The sequence below is a fragment of the Neoarius graeffei genome, chromosome 10 (assembly GCF_027579695.1).
Source record: "Neoarius graeffei isolate fNeoGra1 chromosome 10, fNeoGra1.pri, whole genome shotgun sequence".
Lineage (NCBI taxonomy): Eukaryota > Metazoa > Chordata > Actinopteri > Siluriformes > Ariidae > Neoarius > Neoarius graeffei.
In genome coordinates, this window is record NC_083578.1 from 23867067 (window position 1) to 23880747 (window position 13681).

General features: G+C 42.4%; 1 protein-coding gene across 4 annotated transcripts in view; it reads right to left on the bottom strand.

Annotated features, from left to right (window-relative positions):
- Nucleotides 1–13681, bottom strand: part of LOC132892969 (protein disulfide isomerase Creld1) — a 76146-nt gene that overhangs the window by 31495 nt on the left and 30970 nt on the right. For all 4 annotated transcript variants that reach the window (XM_060931579.1, XM_060931578.1, XM_060931577.1 and 1 more), the window contains 5 exons: nt 12605–12784; nt 12402–12497; nt 3582–3665; nt 3385–3480; nt 3095–3235 (listed from right to left, as the gene is read on the bottom strand). In XM_060931579.1, coding sequence (XP_060787562.1) covers nt 3095–3235; nt 3385–3480; nt 3582–3665; nt 12402–12497; nt 12605–12784 — 597 coding nt within the window. The remainder of the gene's footprint in view (nt 1–3094; nt 3236–3384; nt 3481–3581; nt 3666–12401; nt 12498–12604; nt 12785–13681) is intronic.

Here is a 13681-nt window from a genome sequence, read left to right on the forward strand (position 1 = left end):
TGTGGAGTTTGCATGTTCTCCCCGTGTCCGCGTGGGTTTCCTCCGGGTGCTCCGGTTTCCCCCACAGTCCAAAGACATGCAGGTTAGGTTAACTGGTGACTATAAATTGACCGTAGGTGTGAATGTGAGTGTGAATGGTTGTCTGTGTCTATGTGTCAGCCCTGTGATGACCTGGCGACTTGTCCAGGGTGTACCCCGCCTTTCGCCCGTAGTCAGCTGGGATAGGCTCCAGCTTGCCTGCGACCCTGTAGAAGGATAAAGCGGCTAGGGATAATGAGATGAGATAACATGCCTACAACTTTAAAGGTGCAAAATGTTGTTTTATTGTGACACAAACAATAATTAAGATGAACCCCCCCCACAAATCTGGAGTGTGCATAAGTGTTCACGCCCTTTCGTATGAAACCCCTAAATAAGAGCTGGTCCAACCAATTCACTTCATAAGTCACATAATTAGTTGATTAAGATCCACCTGTGTGCAATCAGAGTGTCACATGATCTGTCACATGATGTCTGTATAAATCAACCTGCTCTGGAAGGACCCTGACTCTGCAACACTACTAAGCAAGCAACATGAAAACCAAGGAGCCTCCAAACAGGCCAGAGACAAAGTTGTGGAGAAGAATAGATCAGGGTTGGGTTATAAAAAAAATCCCAAACTTTGAATATCCCAGGGAGCACCATTAAATCCATTATAGCAAAATGGAAATAATATGGCACCACTACAAACCTGACAAGAGAAGGCCGCCCACCAAACCAAAACTCACAGACCGGGCAAGGATGGCATTAATCAGAGATGCAACAAAGACACCAAAGATAACACTGAAGGAGCTGCAAAGATCCACAGCAGAGATGGGAGTATCTGTCCATAGGACCACTTTAAGCCGCACACTCCACAGAGTGGGGCTTTATGGAAGAGTGGCCAGAAAAAAGCCATTGCTGAAGAAAACACGTTTGGAGTTTGCCCAACAGCATGTGGCAGACTCCCCAAACACATGGAAGAAGACTCGCTGGTCAAATGAGACTAAAATTTATCTTTTTGGCCATCATGGGAAACGCCATGCGTGGTGGAAACCCAACACCCTGAGAACACCATTCCTACAGTGAAGCATGGTGGTGGCAGCATCATGCTGTGGGGATATTTTTCATCTGCAGGGACAGGAAAGCTGGTCAGGACTGAAGGAAAGATGGATGGCACTAAATACAGGGCAATTCTGGAGGAAAACCTGTTTGAGTCGGCCAGAGGTTTGAGACTGGGATGAAGGTTCATGTTCCAGCAGGGCAATGACCCTAAACATACTGATAAAGCTACACAATGGAGTGGTTTAAAGGGAAACATTTAAATGTCCTGGAATGGTCTAGTCAAAGCCCAGACCTCAATCCAATTGAGACTCTGTGGCATACTTTTTGTGCCCCCCCCAAAAAAATATTTCTATATAGAATGTTTTTCACTTGAATTCTGTTGGTTGCCATAATCACATCAAATGTGGAAAAAGATCTGACATGATTTATCCTGCTTTATAATGAACACCTGCAACGTTACTTGGGGTATAGAGATTTTATACCCACTATACATATACACTCACAGGTCACTATATATGGTGATTATCCCATCGGCCAATCATGCAGCAGAAGCAGCACAATGCATAACAAGAGTGCTCTGAGAGCAAAATATCCCCCGCTGGCAACTCTGCCATAACGCTGGTAAAATGCGACTGAATTGAATGAAATTGCAATATGCGTATTATGGACGTATAACAAAGAATCCTGCCAAGTTTCATGAAATTCCTCCAAAAACTGTGAGAGGAGTTGATTTCAGAAGGTGAGCACCCTTCCCGGGACAGATGGACGGACAGACGGATATCGCCACGACATAATCCCCCTTCGGGCCTTTCGGCCAGCGGGGGATAAAAATTGTGAGGGAAGTTGATTTCAGAAAGCAAGCACACCTTGATGAAATTGCCAAAGTACAAGTTTGTTAATAATCAAGGGCATAACTCTGGTAAAATTTGCCCAAATTAAATGAAATTTCAATATGCGTATAACTGTCATATAACGAAGCCTTTTGCCAAGTTTGGTGAAATTCCTCCACAAATTGTGAGAGGAGTTGATTTCAGAAGAACGTACACCCTCATGAAATTGTCAAAGTACAAGTTATTTAATCAAGGGCCAAAACTCTGGTCAAATTTTCACAAACAAAATTAAATTGCAATATGCGTATTACCGTCATATAACAAGGCCTTTTGCCAAGCTTTGAGAAATTCATTCAAAAATTGTGAGAGGAGTTGATGTCGGAAGGCAAGCGCACCTTCATGAAATTGTGAAAGTACAAGGTTGTTAATCAAGGGCTGTAACTCTGATAAAATGCGACCGAATTGAACAAAATAACAATCTGCGTATTTAATCCTGCCAAGTTTTGTGAAATTCGTCCAAAAATTGTGAGAGGAGTTGATGTCGGAAGGCAAGCGCACCTTCATGAAATTGTGAAAGTACAAGGTTGTTAATCAAGGGCCACAACTCTGGTAAAATGCAACCGAATTGAACAAAATAACAATCTGCGTACTACCGGCATTTAACAATGCCTTTTGCCAAGTTTGGTGAAATTCCTCCAAAAATTGTGAGAAGAGTTGATTTCAGAAGGAAAACACACACTTATGAAATTGTCAAAGTATAATTTTGGTAATCAAGGGCTGTAACTCTGGTAAAATGCGACTGAATTGAAAGAAATTACAATACGCATATTACCGGCATATCACAAAGAATCCTGCCAAGTTTTGTGAAATTCCTCCAAAAATTGTGAGAGGTGTTGATTTCAGAAGGTGAGCACCCTTCCTGGGATGGACGGACAGATGGAAATCGCCACGACATAGTCCCCTTTCGGGCCTTTCGGCCAGCGGGGGATAAAAATTGCGCAGATTCACACAGAACTGATCGTGGAGAACTGTCTGATTGAGCAGGTGTTCCTATTAAGTAGCCAATGAGTGTGCATATGGCCTTCATCGATACCCCAATTCTATATTACAAAATGTAAACATCCTCTACTTCCATATTACAGACCAGAATTCTGGAGCTGGAAAGTGGTTTTGATACTCACAAAGTGGTAGGTTCTCCACACAGATGCTGTCTCTACGTATGAAGCCCTCTGCGCACTCGCACCGGAATGAACCCTCTTCATTAATACAAGCTTCGTTCAGTCCTGGACATGCTATTGCTTTCTCCTTACACTCATCCACGTCTAAAAATCAAGAAGCAGACACACAAGACATCTCTGGCTTCTAAAGCTTCTGAAACTACAGTTTGGCCTGAAAGACTTAGCCTGAAGGACTAAATCATAATATTTGCAATAATTAGATGTTTAATTACCAGCAGAACGAAGAGACTTACCGAGACACTTGGCTCCAATCAGTCTGTAACCTCGAGCGCATTTCCTACAGCGAGCGGGACCACTGCCCATGCATCCTACACATGCCTGGTCACAACCTACACACAGCGAAGAGAACACACTCAGAAACTGTTTCCACAATCAAATCGGAAAAAAAAAAAAATAAAATCGCCTTCTCATTCTGTGTGTGTGTTCGTACCTCTGCATTCGTACGAGCCATCGGTGTTGAAACAGTAAGTGTTGGACGAGCAGCGAGCCAACTCAGTGCCGCACTCATCCACATCTGCCAAATAGAACTGAGCGTTACACACAGATCACAAATCACATACCAACATCCTGTTTTCCACGTATGCACCTCATAAACCAGCGGGGTTTTTCTTTTCCCCTCTCTCTTTATACCACAACACAGGTAAATTCTTGAATCAGATGGTTTGGGTTCATATTTAACCGCAGTACTGATGACTGTACCATGAATAACAGGGTTATGTTTATGCATGTGTTCTAATATGTTATCGTTTCTATAGTGGCAGCTCTTTCACAGGGACTGGTATGCAGGACCAGCCATAAACAAGCGTGTTGTATCAGGCCTGTAGTACTCAAATCCGACTCGTGCCCCAATTTTAAGGACTCGTCAGCACTGATGACTCGGACTCGTGCATTAACTGCATTCGGTCTCAAATTGGAGACGAGGACTCAGATTTTTTCTTTATTTTTTCTAACATGCCATAATAATTTGGCATGAGATATTTATAATCTACATTAATTTTTGTATTAATTTTGTGCAAGAGCGTCACACCTGCACGTCTTGGCGCGTGCATCAGGTACGCTCCGGACAGCACGCACACTAAGTGGACTCTCTCGCGTGCGCACTAAACAACTCGCACCTGCACAGAATTGAGGCACAATCAGTGCACCTATATAAAAACTGTGAAAACACACTTACTTTGCGAAGTATTGAGTTGTGTTACTGACACGTTACCGAGCCTTATTTCCTTGTTCGGTTTCCTGAGGCCTGATTTCCTGTTTCTCGTCTTTGATTCTGCCGAGTCTACGATAGCCTGTTTGTGCCTTGTGCGACCTATTGCCCGTTTTACGATTTTGCCTGCCGTTCTGGATTGTTTCCCTGTCTTCACTTGTATTAATAAACACACCTTCTGCACTTACATCCGTCTCCCAACCATCTCTGACAGAATACTTGGCACTCCCTGACAAAGAGGAGCACATTCACCTGTTCGTACGTCATGTTCAGGAACAAACTAATGTTCATGGCACTAAAACAGCCACCGTCAAATGGCGTGGTTGGAGTCTTGTTCTTGGGCTCGACTAGGATCAATCGTGGATTCGACTCAAAATTTACTTTAATGGCTCGGACTTGAACACTGGGGACTCGAGACTGGACTTGAGGTTTAGTGACTTGACCCCAACACCATGTTGTATAATAATCATCGAGATGGTGAAATTTTCTGTTATGTAACATTTATGGAACGAGTGTCAGCAAATCCGTTCATAGGTTTTTCCACTATGGGAAAGTCCGAGTTCCTGTTTCTCAGGAACATTTTTGTATTACTACCTTCAAGGAGAGAAGAAAGAATGGAAGCGCTTATGAGGAAATGACTGTTTATAGTTTATACAGTTTGTCTCATAGACATTCCATAACATAAAATTTAACTATAAATGGATGAAGTGATGTGATGTTCCTTAATAAATTAAAAATTATAATCATTGCGGTATAAGAGGAATAACCAGAACTGCTGACTCCCTGACCACCTTCAAGCGCAGACTGAAGACTCGCCTCTTCAGGCTGCACCTCTCCCCTGCTTCCCTGCCCACTGTGTAAGCGCGTAGCCGTCTTGACCAACCCAGGCTGGGTACTGTGTAGCCTGGTCATGACGACTTGGTGTTAGTTGTCTGGGTTTTTATTTTTCTCCATTTAGTTCTGCTTTGTCAGCTCATTTATATGGTTGGCATGTTTTCCTTAACCGACTGTTGTTATGTCAACAGAATATTACACCAAGTGTTATCCTGTCACTTGTACATTTGTCACTCGAACTTTCTTATCTAGAAGTTCAGCTCTTCTTGTATCTGATTTTTGCACTCATTGTACGTCACTCTGGACAAAAGCGTCTGCTAAATGCCTGTAATGTCTTGTTGCATTACACTACAAACAAGAAGACAGTTATCTATATCCCCCGCCCTATATACCAACTATATACCAAGTTTCAAGATATTGTTTGTCACATTTTTCAAGTTCTGCTGCAGGAAACCAACCCTACCTCTTTACACTGACCTCAGCAGCCCATGGCATAAACCCACCGGACCTTTGGTCCAGGTGAGGTAAAAATTAAAATTTCTTACATTTCTTAGTATCAAAAGGCAAATATACATTACTTAATCAACACATATACCAACTTTCAAGACCATACCACTCATAGTTTTCAAGTTCTGCTCCGGAAACAAAACCGACCCCGAAGACTAACCTGAGAGACGAAGTCTGAAATTGTTTCCATGGAAACATGAAAAATTAAAATTTCTCAAATTTCTTAGCATGAAAAGGCACATCTACATCACCTTGTTAACATGTATACCAAGATTCAAATCCATATCATGAATAGTTTTGGATATTCAGTCAAGCCGGAAAGTCTGCACACCCCTTTCACTTTCTCCACGTTTTATTACGTTACAGACTTATTCTACAATAGATGGAGTTCATTTGTTGTCACAAAATTCTACACAAAATAGCCCATAATGACAAAGTGAAAGCAGGTTTTTAGAAAATATGCAATTTTATTTTACTCACAAAAATAGGTTATTTAGGTGTTACATATCTGTACACACCCTTAGCCTAATACTTGGTTGATGCACCTTTGGCAGAAATTACAGCTGCCATTTTCACAGCCATTTTCAGCTCCTTCCACAGATGTTCAATTGGATTCAGGTCTGGGCTCTGGCTGGGCCACTCAAGGACATTCACAGACTTTCTCCAAAGCCACGCCTTTGTTCTCTTGGCTGCGTGTTTTGGGTTGGTGTCATGTTGGAAAGTAAACCTTCGCCCCAGTCTGAGGTCCAGAGTGCTCTGGAGCAGGTTTTCTTCAAGGATCTCTGTGTACTTAGCTGCATTCATCTTTCCCTCTATAAGGACTAGTCGCCCCGTTCCCGCTGCTGAAAAACATCCCCACATCATGATGCTGCCACCGCCATGCTTCACTGTAGGGATGGCATTAGCCAGGTGATGAGCGGTGCCTGGTTTCCTCCAGACGTGACGCTTGGTATTCAGGCCAAAAAGTTCAATTTTGGTTTCATCAGACCAGAGAATCTTGTTTCTCATGGTCTGAGAGTCCTCTAGGTGCCTTTTGGCAAACTCCAAGTGGGCTGTCATGTGCCTTTTACTAAGAAGTGGCTTCCGTCTGGCCACTCTACCATAAAGGCCTGATTTGTGGAGTGCTACCTGGATGGTTGATCTTCTGAAAGTTCAAATGTTGCAAAGATATGGCCCGGAAACGAAAACGTGACTGGACGGACGGAACCCGCCGTTTGGCCGGAGGATAATTATACTGAAAATAATACTACACTATGGCAGCGGGGGCGTGATCAAGCATCGGTTTGGGAATGGAGGGTGGGGTCAGGGAAGGTGAGTGGCAAAGTGATCACATCTGTTGTCAATTGATATGTGTGTGTGTGTGTGTGTGTGTGTGTGTGTGTGTGTGTGTGTTTCAGTGATGACAGGAGTGAAAAGGAGGGGGAGAGCGAAGAAGGTGGCTGTCTCCCAACCAAAGCATGTGTATGCATATGTGCGTATTTACGTGCAATTTGACGTTAAGCTGAAAAGCGAGAGTCAAAATAAAAAGACTGTTCAACATCATTTTCCCGCCGGTCTGCGCTTCAGTGTTCGACCCACCCTCAGGGAGATAACATACGCATACTACAATAACTATAAAAATATAAACAAATATTACACTATTATAAATTCTAAGATAAAATAAAATGTAGACAAACAGTATGCCTTGGTTTTTTTTTAATGATAACGAGGAGGAACATGACTAATGGGTGTACAAATTAATTACCTCGCCCGCGATGGAGTAAGGTTTGTTTGTGTGTCTGTCTTAACAATTTAGTGTCTAGACCAGAGGTGGGCAAACTACGGCCCGCGGGCCACATCCAGCCCGTGGGTCACATCCGGCCCATGGGTCACATCCGGCCCGTTGGCGTTTTTAATCCGGCCCGCGGAAGACAATCATATAAACACGATTGAGCCGATCTATAAACTATAAGCGTCAGTGTTATCACGTAGGCAGGTGTTCTAGAGATCCGTCTTTCCAGTCAGTCGTATTCACGCGACATTACATTTGCAGAGTGGTGCAGCGCGTGCCATGGAAGTCATTCTGGCGCCCGTGCCACTGATGATCTCGAGAACACAGGATAAAACTTTACAGTGAGTGGTCCTAAAAAAAGAAAAGTGGACAGTGAGTGCCGGGTGTTCAATAAAGAATGGACAACTAAATATTTTTTTGCTGAAGTCCGATCAAAGGCTGTATTGCCTTATTTGCAAAGAAACCGTTGCAGTTTTATAACATCAAACGGCACTTTTCCTCCAAGCATGCTAATTATGCTAACAACCAGTCAGCGCAAGCACGGACGAATACAGCTCAGCGGTTGCTGAGTGAATGTGAGTATTAACACTTTCTCTTTTTAAAACTATGTTGGAGCTGTAATAAAGATGGTAGTCACATGTTTACAGACAATAATATAAAAAGTATAACTCTTAGTAATTTTGGTTGTCGCGGGTGGCTGCTGTAGTGCTGGTGTTTGTTTTTAAGTACCGTGTGCTTTTGGGTGTCGGCTCCGCCGCTCATTTATGTCCCTGTCTGCTATTATAGGTGTATTATGAGCAGCTGACCTTGCTTCTGCTTATATCTGTTCCTGGACTGTTATTCTGATCTACGAGTGGCCTTTTGGAATATGAAAACCTGTTTGGAACCTGTGTTTTGATTTTTTGAGGACTGGAAATATTTCAGTGAGTGACTTTGAACCTGAAAACCAGTTTGGAGTTTTTTGCTTTCTTGAGCCGTTTTGTTTGATTTTGTGGGCTGGATGGATCCAGTGCCAAACCACTGAACTGCAAACATGTTGGCATGGGGTGGTACCCAAACTGTTGAACTGCAAACATTTTGGAATGGTGTGGTACCTCTCCTGCTAATGGTGGTTGGTTGTACTGGCAGGCTGGAAGTGGATGGTTAAAAAAAAAAAAAAAAAACACTCAAGTGTAAATCTACGAGTTCAGTGAAATGTACAAAAATGATATGTACTGATACGTAATTTAGTTCAATTTAATGATATGCAATTTAATTGTATGTATAAAATGATACAAATATACAAATACACTGGCATCCTACTCATCCTGGCAGCTCAAAGATGTAATTTAAGAATTAAGTGTGCTACTTTTCTTACTGTCGTGTGTGTGTGTGTGTGTGTGTGTATTACTTTTCTGGATGGATCCAGTGCCAATCTATTGAACTGCAAGCATTTTTCTGCTCTGTCTTCGTTGACTGAGAACTAAAATAAATGTCAATCTGATCTGCATTTGGGTCTCTGTCAGTGAAGGCCTTACAATAACACTAAAGCTTTTCCGGTTTATGTTCGATATGTATGAATTTGGTGTTGGCCCGGCCCGCCTGGCAAATTTCAAAAGTCAACGTGGCCCCTGAGCCAAAAAGTTTGCCCACCCCTGGTCTAGACGGTTGGACCCACTGACTTCAAACTTTCAGGGTAGGTGGGCAATGGTCTGTAGATTACCTGATTAAATTTTGGGGGTAATCGGGTCAAGGTCACCAGAAAGGTCAACCTTTCGGGCAAAATAACATTTTCCATTATAACTTAAAAACTGTTGCCGACAAACAGATGTTTACTATTATGAGCATATAGGAACTCCCATATGGCCTTTCATTTGGCACCATGATCTTTGACCTTGAGTGACCATGAAAGGTCAAACTCAAGGTCACAGATTTTCAGAGGGCTATAACTTGAAAATGGTTGATAGGAGACAGATATTTACCGTTATCAAGTGCCATATGGGCTTTCATTTGGCACCATGGTCTTGGACCTTGAAAGGTCATGGGTTTTCAAAGGGCTACAACTTTAAAATGGTTCATGATAACCAGATGTTTATCATTATCAACATATAAGAAGTCCCATATGGGCTTTCAGTTGCTGCCATGACCTTTGACCTTGAATGATTTTGAAATGTCAAACTCAAGGTCATGGATTTTCATTGGACTATAACCTGACAGCTGGTGATTGAGAAATATTACCATGATCAACATACAGTGCTGAGCGTAAACGAGTCCACCCCCTTTGAAAAGGAACATTTTAAACAATATCTCAATGAACGCAAACAATTTCCAAAATGTTGACAAGACAAAGTTTAATATAACATCCGTTTAACTTATAACGTGAAAGTAAGATTAATAATATAAACTTAGATTACACATTTTTCAGTTTTACTCAAATTAGGGTGGTGCAAAAATGAGTACACCCCACACCAAAAACTACTACATCTAGTACTTTGTATGGCCTCCATGATTTTTAATGACAGCACCAAGTCTTCTAGGCATGGAATGAACAAGTTGGCGACATTTTGCAGCATCAATCTTTTTCCATTCTTCAACACCTCTTTTAGTGATTGGATGCTGAATGGAGAGTGATGCTCAACTTGTCTCTTCAGAATTCCCCATAGGTGTTCGATTGGGTTCAGATCAGGAGACATACTTGGCCACTGAATCACTTTCACCCTGTTCTTCTTCAGAAATCCAACAGTGGCCTTAGATGTGTATTTAGTCATATTGGAAAAGTGCACAATGACCAAGGGCACAGAGTGATGGTAGCATCTTCTCTTTCAGTATAGAGCAATACATCTGTGAATTCATGATGCCATCAATAAAATGCAGCTCCCCGACACCAGCAGCACTCATGCAGCCCCACATAAGGACACTGCCACCACCATGTTTCACTGTAGGCACCATGCATTTTTCTTTGTATTCCTCACCTTTGCGACGCCATACAGTTTTGAAGCCATCAGTTCCAAAAACATTTATCTTGGTCTCATCACTCCAGAGTATAGAGTCCCAGTAGTCTTCATCTTTGTCAGCATGGGCCCTGGCAAACTCTAGGTGGGCTTTTTTGTGCCTGGGCTTTAGGAGAGGCTTCTTTCGTGGACGGCATCCATGCATGCCATTCCTCTGCAGCGTACGCCGTATTGTGTCACGGGAAATAGTCACCCCAGTTTGGCTTTCTACTTCTTTAGATAACTGCAGTGAACTTGCATGCTGATTTTCTTCAACCCTTCTTTTCAGAAGACGCCCCTGTCGAGGTGTTAACTTCCGTGGACGACCAGGACGTCTCTGTGAGATGGTTGCAGTTCCATCTTTCTTAAATTTTTGTACCACTTTTGCTACAGTATTCTGACTGATAAGTAAAGCTTTGCTGATGATCTTGTAGCCTTCAAATTTGTAATGGAAAGAAATTATTTTCTTTGGGGAATTCTGAAGAGACAAGTTGAGCATCACTCTCCATCCAGCATCCAGTCACTAAAAGAGGTCATTGTTGAAGAATGGAAAAAGATTGATGTTGCAAAATGTCGCCAACTTGTTCATTCCATGCCTAGAAGACTTGTTGCTGTCATTAAAAATCATGGAGGCCATACAAAGTACTAGATGTAGTAGTTTTTGGTGTGGGGTGTACTCATTTTCGCACCACCCTAATTTGAGTAAAACTGAAAAATGTGTAATCCAAGTTATATTATTAACCTTACTTTCACGTTATAAGTTAAACAGATGTTATATTAAACTTTGTCTTGTCAACATTTTGGAAATTGTTTGTGTTTATTGAGATATTGTATAAAATGTTCCTTTTCAAAGGGGGTGTACTCATTTACGCTGAGCACTGTACAAGTATAAAATAAGTGCTGTTGGGCGAGGTTTGTTTTGCCTGTCAACACTTGGTGGGCGGCACAGTGGTTTTTTGGTGCGCATTGTTACCTCACAACAAGAAGGTTCTGGGTTCGAGCCCAGTGGGCCTTTCTGTGTGGAGTTTGCATGTTCTCCCCGTGTCCGCGTGGGTTTCCTCCGGGTGCTCTGGTTTCCCTCACAGTCCAAAGACATGCAGGTTAGGTTAACTGGTGGCTCTAAATTGACCGTAGGTGTGAATGTGAGTATGAATGGTTGTTTGTCTCTATGTGTCAGCTCTATGATAACCTGGCGACTTGTCCAGGGTGTACCCCGCCTTTCGCCCATAGTCAGCTGGGACAGGCTCGTGACCCTGCACAGGATAAGCGGTTACGGATAATGTCTGCTTTTCTAATGCACCGTTTACACTTTAATTGCTGAATTCAATCAAATATTGTTTTTCCTAACACAGTGTGGCTTAAGATGTCCGTGATCTCTGCTGGTTAATATTGAAGCTTACAGGAGAGGGACGATGTACCAGCAGGACAATGAAAGATTAACTGAAACGGTTCTGTTTTGATCAACTAATATGGATGACACCATACTCTCCAAATATCCAACATTTAAAAAATAAATAAATAAATACTGAAGGAAAAAAATCCTTTTGCATATGTTTAGCAGACGCTCTTATCCAAAGTGACGTACAACATACCCAAAGCAGCCCTGGGAACAGCTGGGGGTTTGATAACTTGCTCAAAGGCACTTCAGACATTCCTGCTGGTCCAGGGAATTGAACCTGTGGCCTTTTGGTCCAAAAATTGCTTCTCTAAGCATTACGCCGTGGCTTCCACATTCTTTTAGCAAGAATGCTAAGAATATTGAGATTTCTAGTTCACCAGTATTTCTCAACCCATTCCCTCAGATGCTCTAAATTCTTATTCTGTCCGAGCTTCTAACTTACCTGAACTGAGTAACCACTGGTTGGTGTGTTGAGAGCTGAGAGAGGACAAATGGTGCTCTTTCCTATTAAATGCAACCCATTTTGAATGTAAAATAACTTGCAAAACTTTTCAAAAACTCACCCACACACTTGTTGTCATGAAGGATCCAGCCCGGCTTGCAGTCTAGACACTTGTAGTCTTGTGGACCAGAGCACTTTTTACAGGAGTGATAGCAAGCTACACACACACACACACACACACACACACACACACACACACACATTTCTTAGTTTCATTTAGCATAAATATACAAACATATTGCAAACTATGTTGCTGGTGGTCACCTGAGCAGGGCGGACGCGAGTGATTGGAGCTCTTTTCTCTGTAATATCCATCTGCACAGTCCTGACACAGAGGGCCCGAATAGCCAGGGTCACACACACACTCTCCGTCTCCCAGGCGCGTTCCCTCTCCTTCACACCGCCCAAGACCTCCACACACGCCACCAGGACCTGAAGGGCATTCTGACAAAACACATGGCTTGTAAATATTCAAATTATTTTTGTTTGAAAATAAATAAATAAATAAATAAATAATAAGCAACGAATAACAGGGGGCAGGGTGTTGATACGGCACAACACACAAGCAGAGTGCCGCTACCCTCACGGAAGCGTGTTATTTTCATATAATAGCATGGAACAGATTGCTGCTCTTACTTCGGACTCTCTTTCTCTCTCTCAACACCAACAACAACAAAAAAAAACCCACACCAAAACACACCACACCAGCAACTTGTCATTTTACCAAGAAATTGAAAAAACTTCTCTTCCCTGAACACCTTCCTGTGTTAATAAACTTCGCACAGCATCATAACTGCGACAAAGTGATTGTGCTCACTACATCAAGGACTATAGGTTTTACTTTGTTAAGCAACATGTTTTTAAAATCTGTTTATTATTAGTCATAATCTACAGTGGATATAAAAAGTGTACACATCCTGTTAAAACTAGACTGCATTTCCGCAGAGAAAATGCAAAGTGTGCTTGCTGAGCTGTAGCAGAACAGCTATCATGCTAGCATGCTAATGCCAACATGCTAACAACTAGCATGCTAACCGTTAGCATACTAACATGCTAACAGCATACTAACATGCTAAAAGCTAGCATGTTAACATGTTAATGCTAACATGCTAATAGATAACATGCTAACAGCTAGCATTCTAACATGCTAATGATTAACATGCTCATCTCATCTCATCTCATTATCTCTAGCCGCTTTATCCTTCTACAGGGTCGCAGGCAAGCTGGAGCCTATCCCAGCTGACTACGGGCGAAAGGCGGGGTACACCCTGGACAAGTCGCCAGGTCATCACAGGGCTGACACATAGACACAGACAACCATTCACACTCACATTCACACCT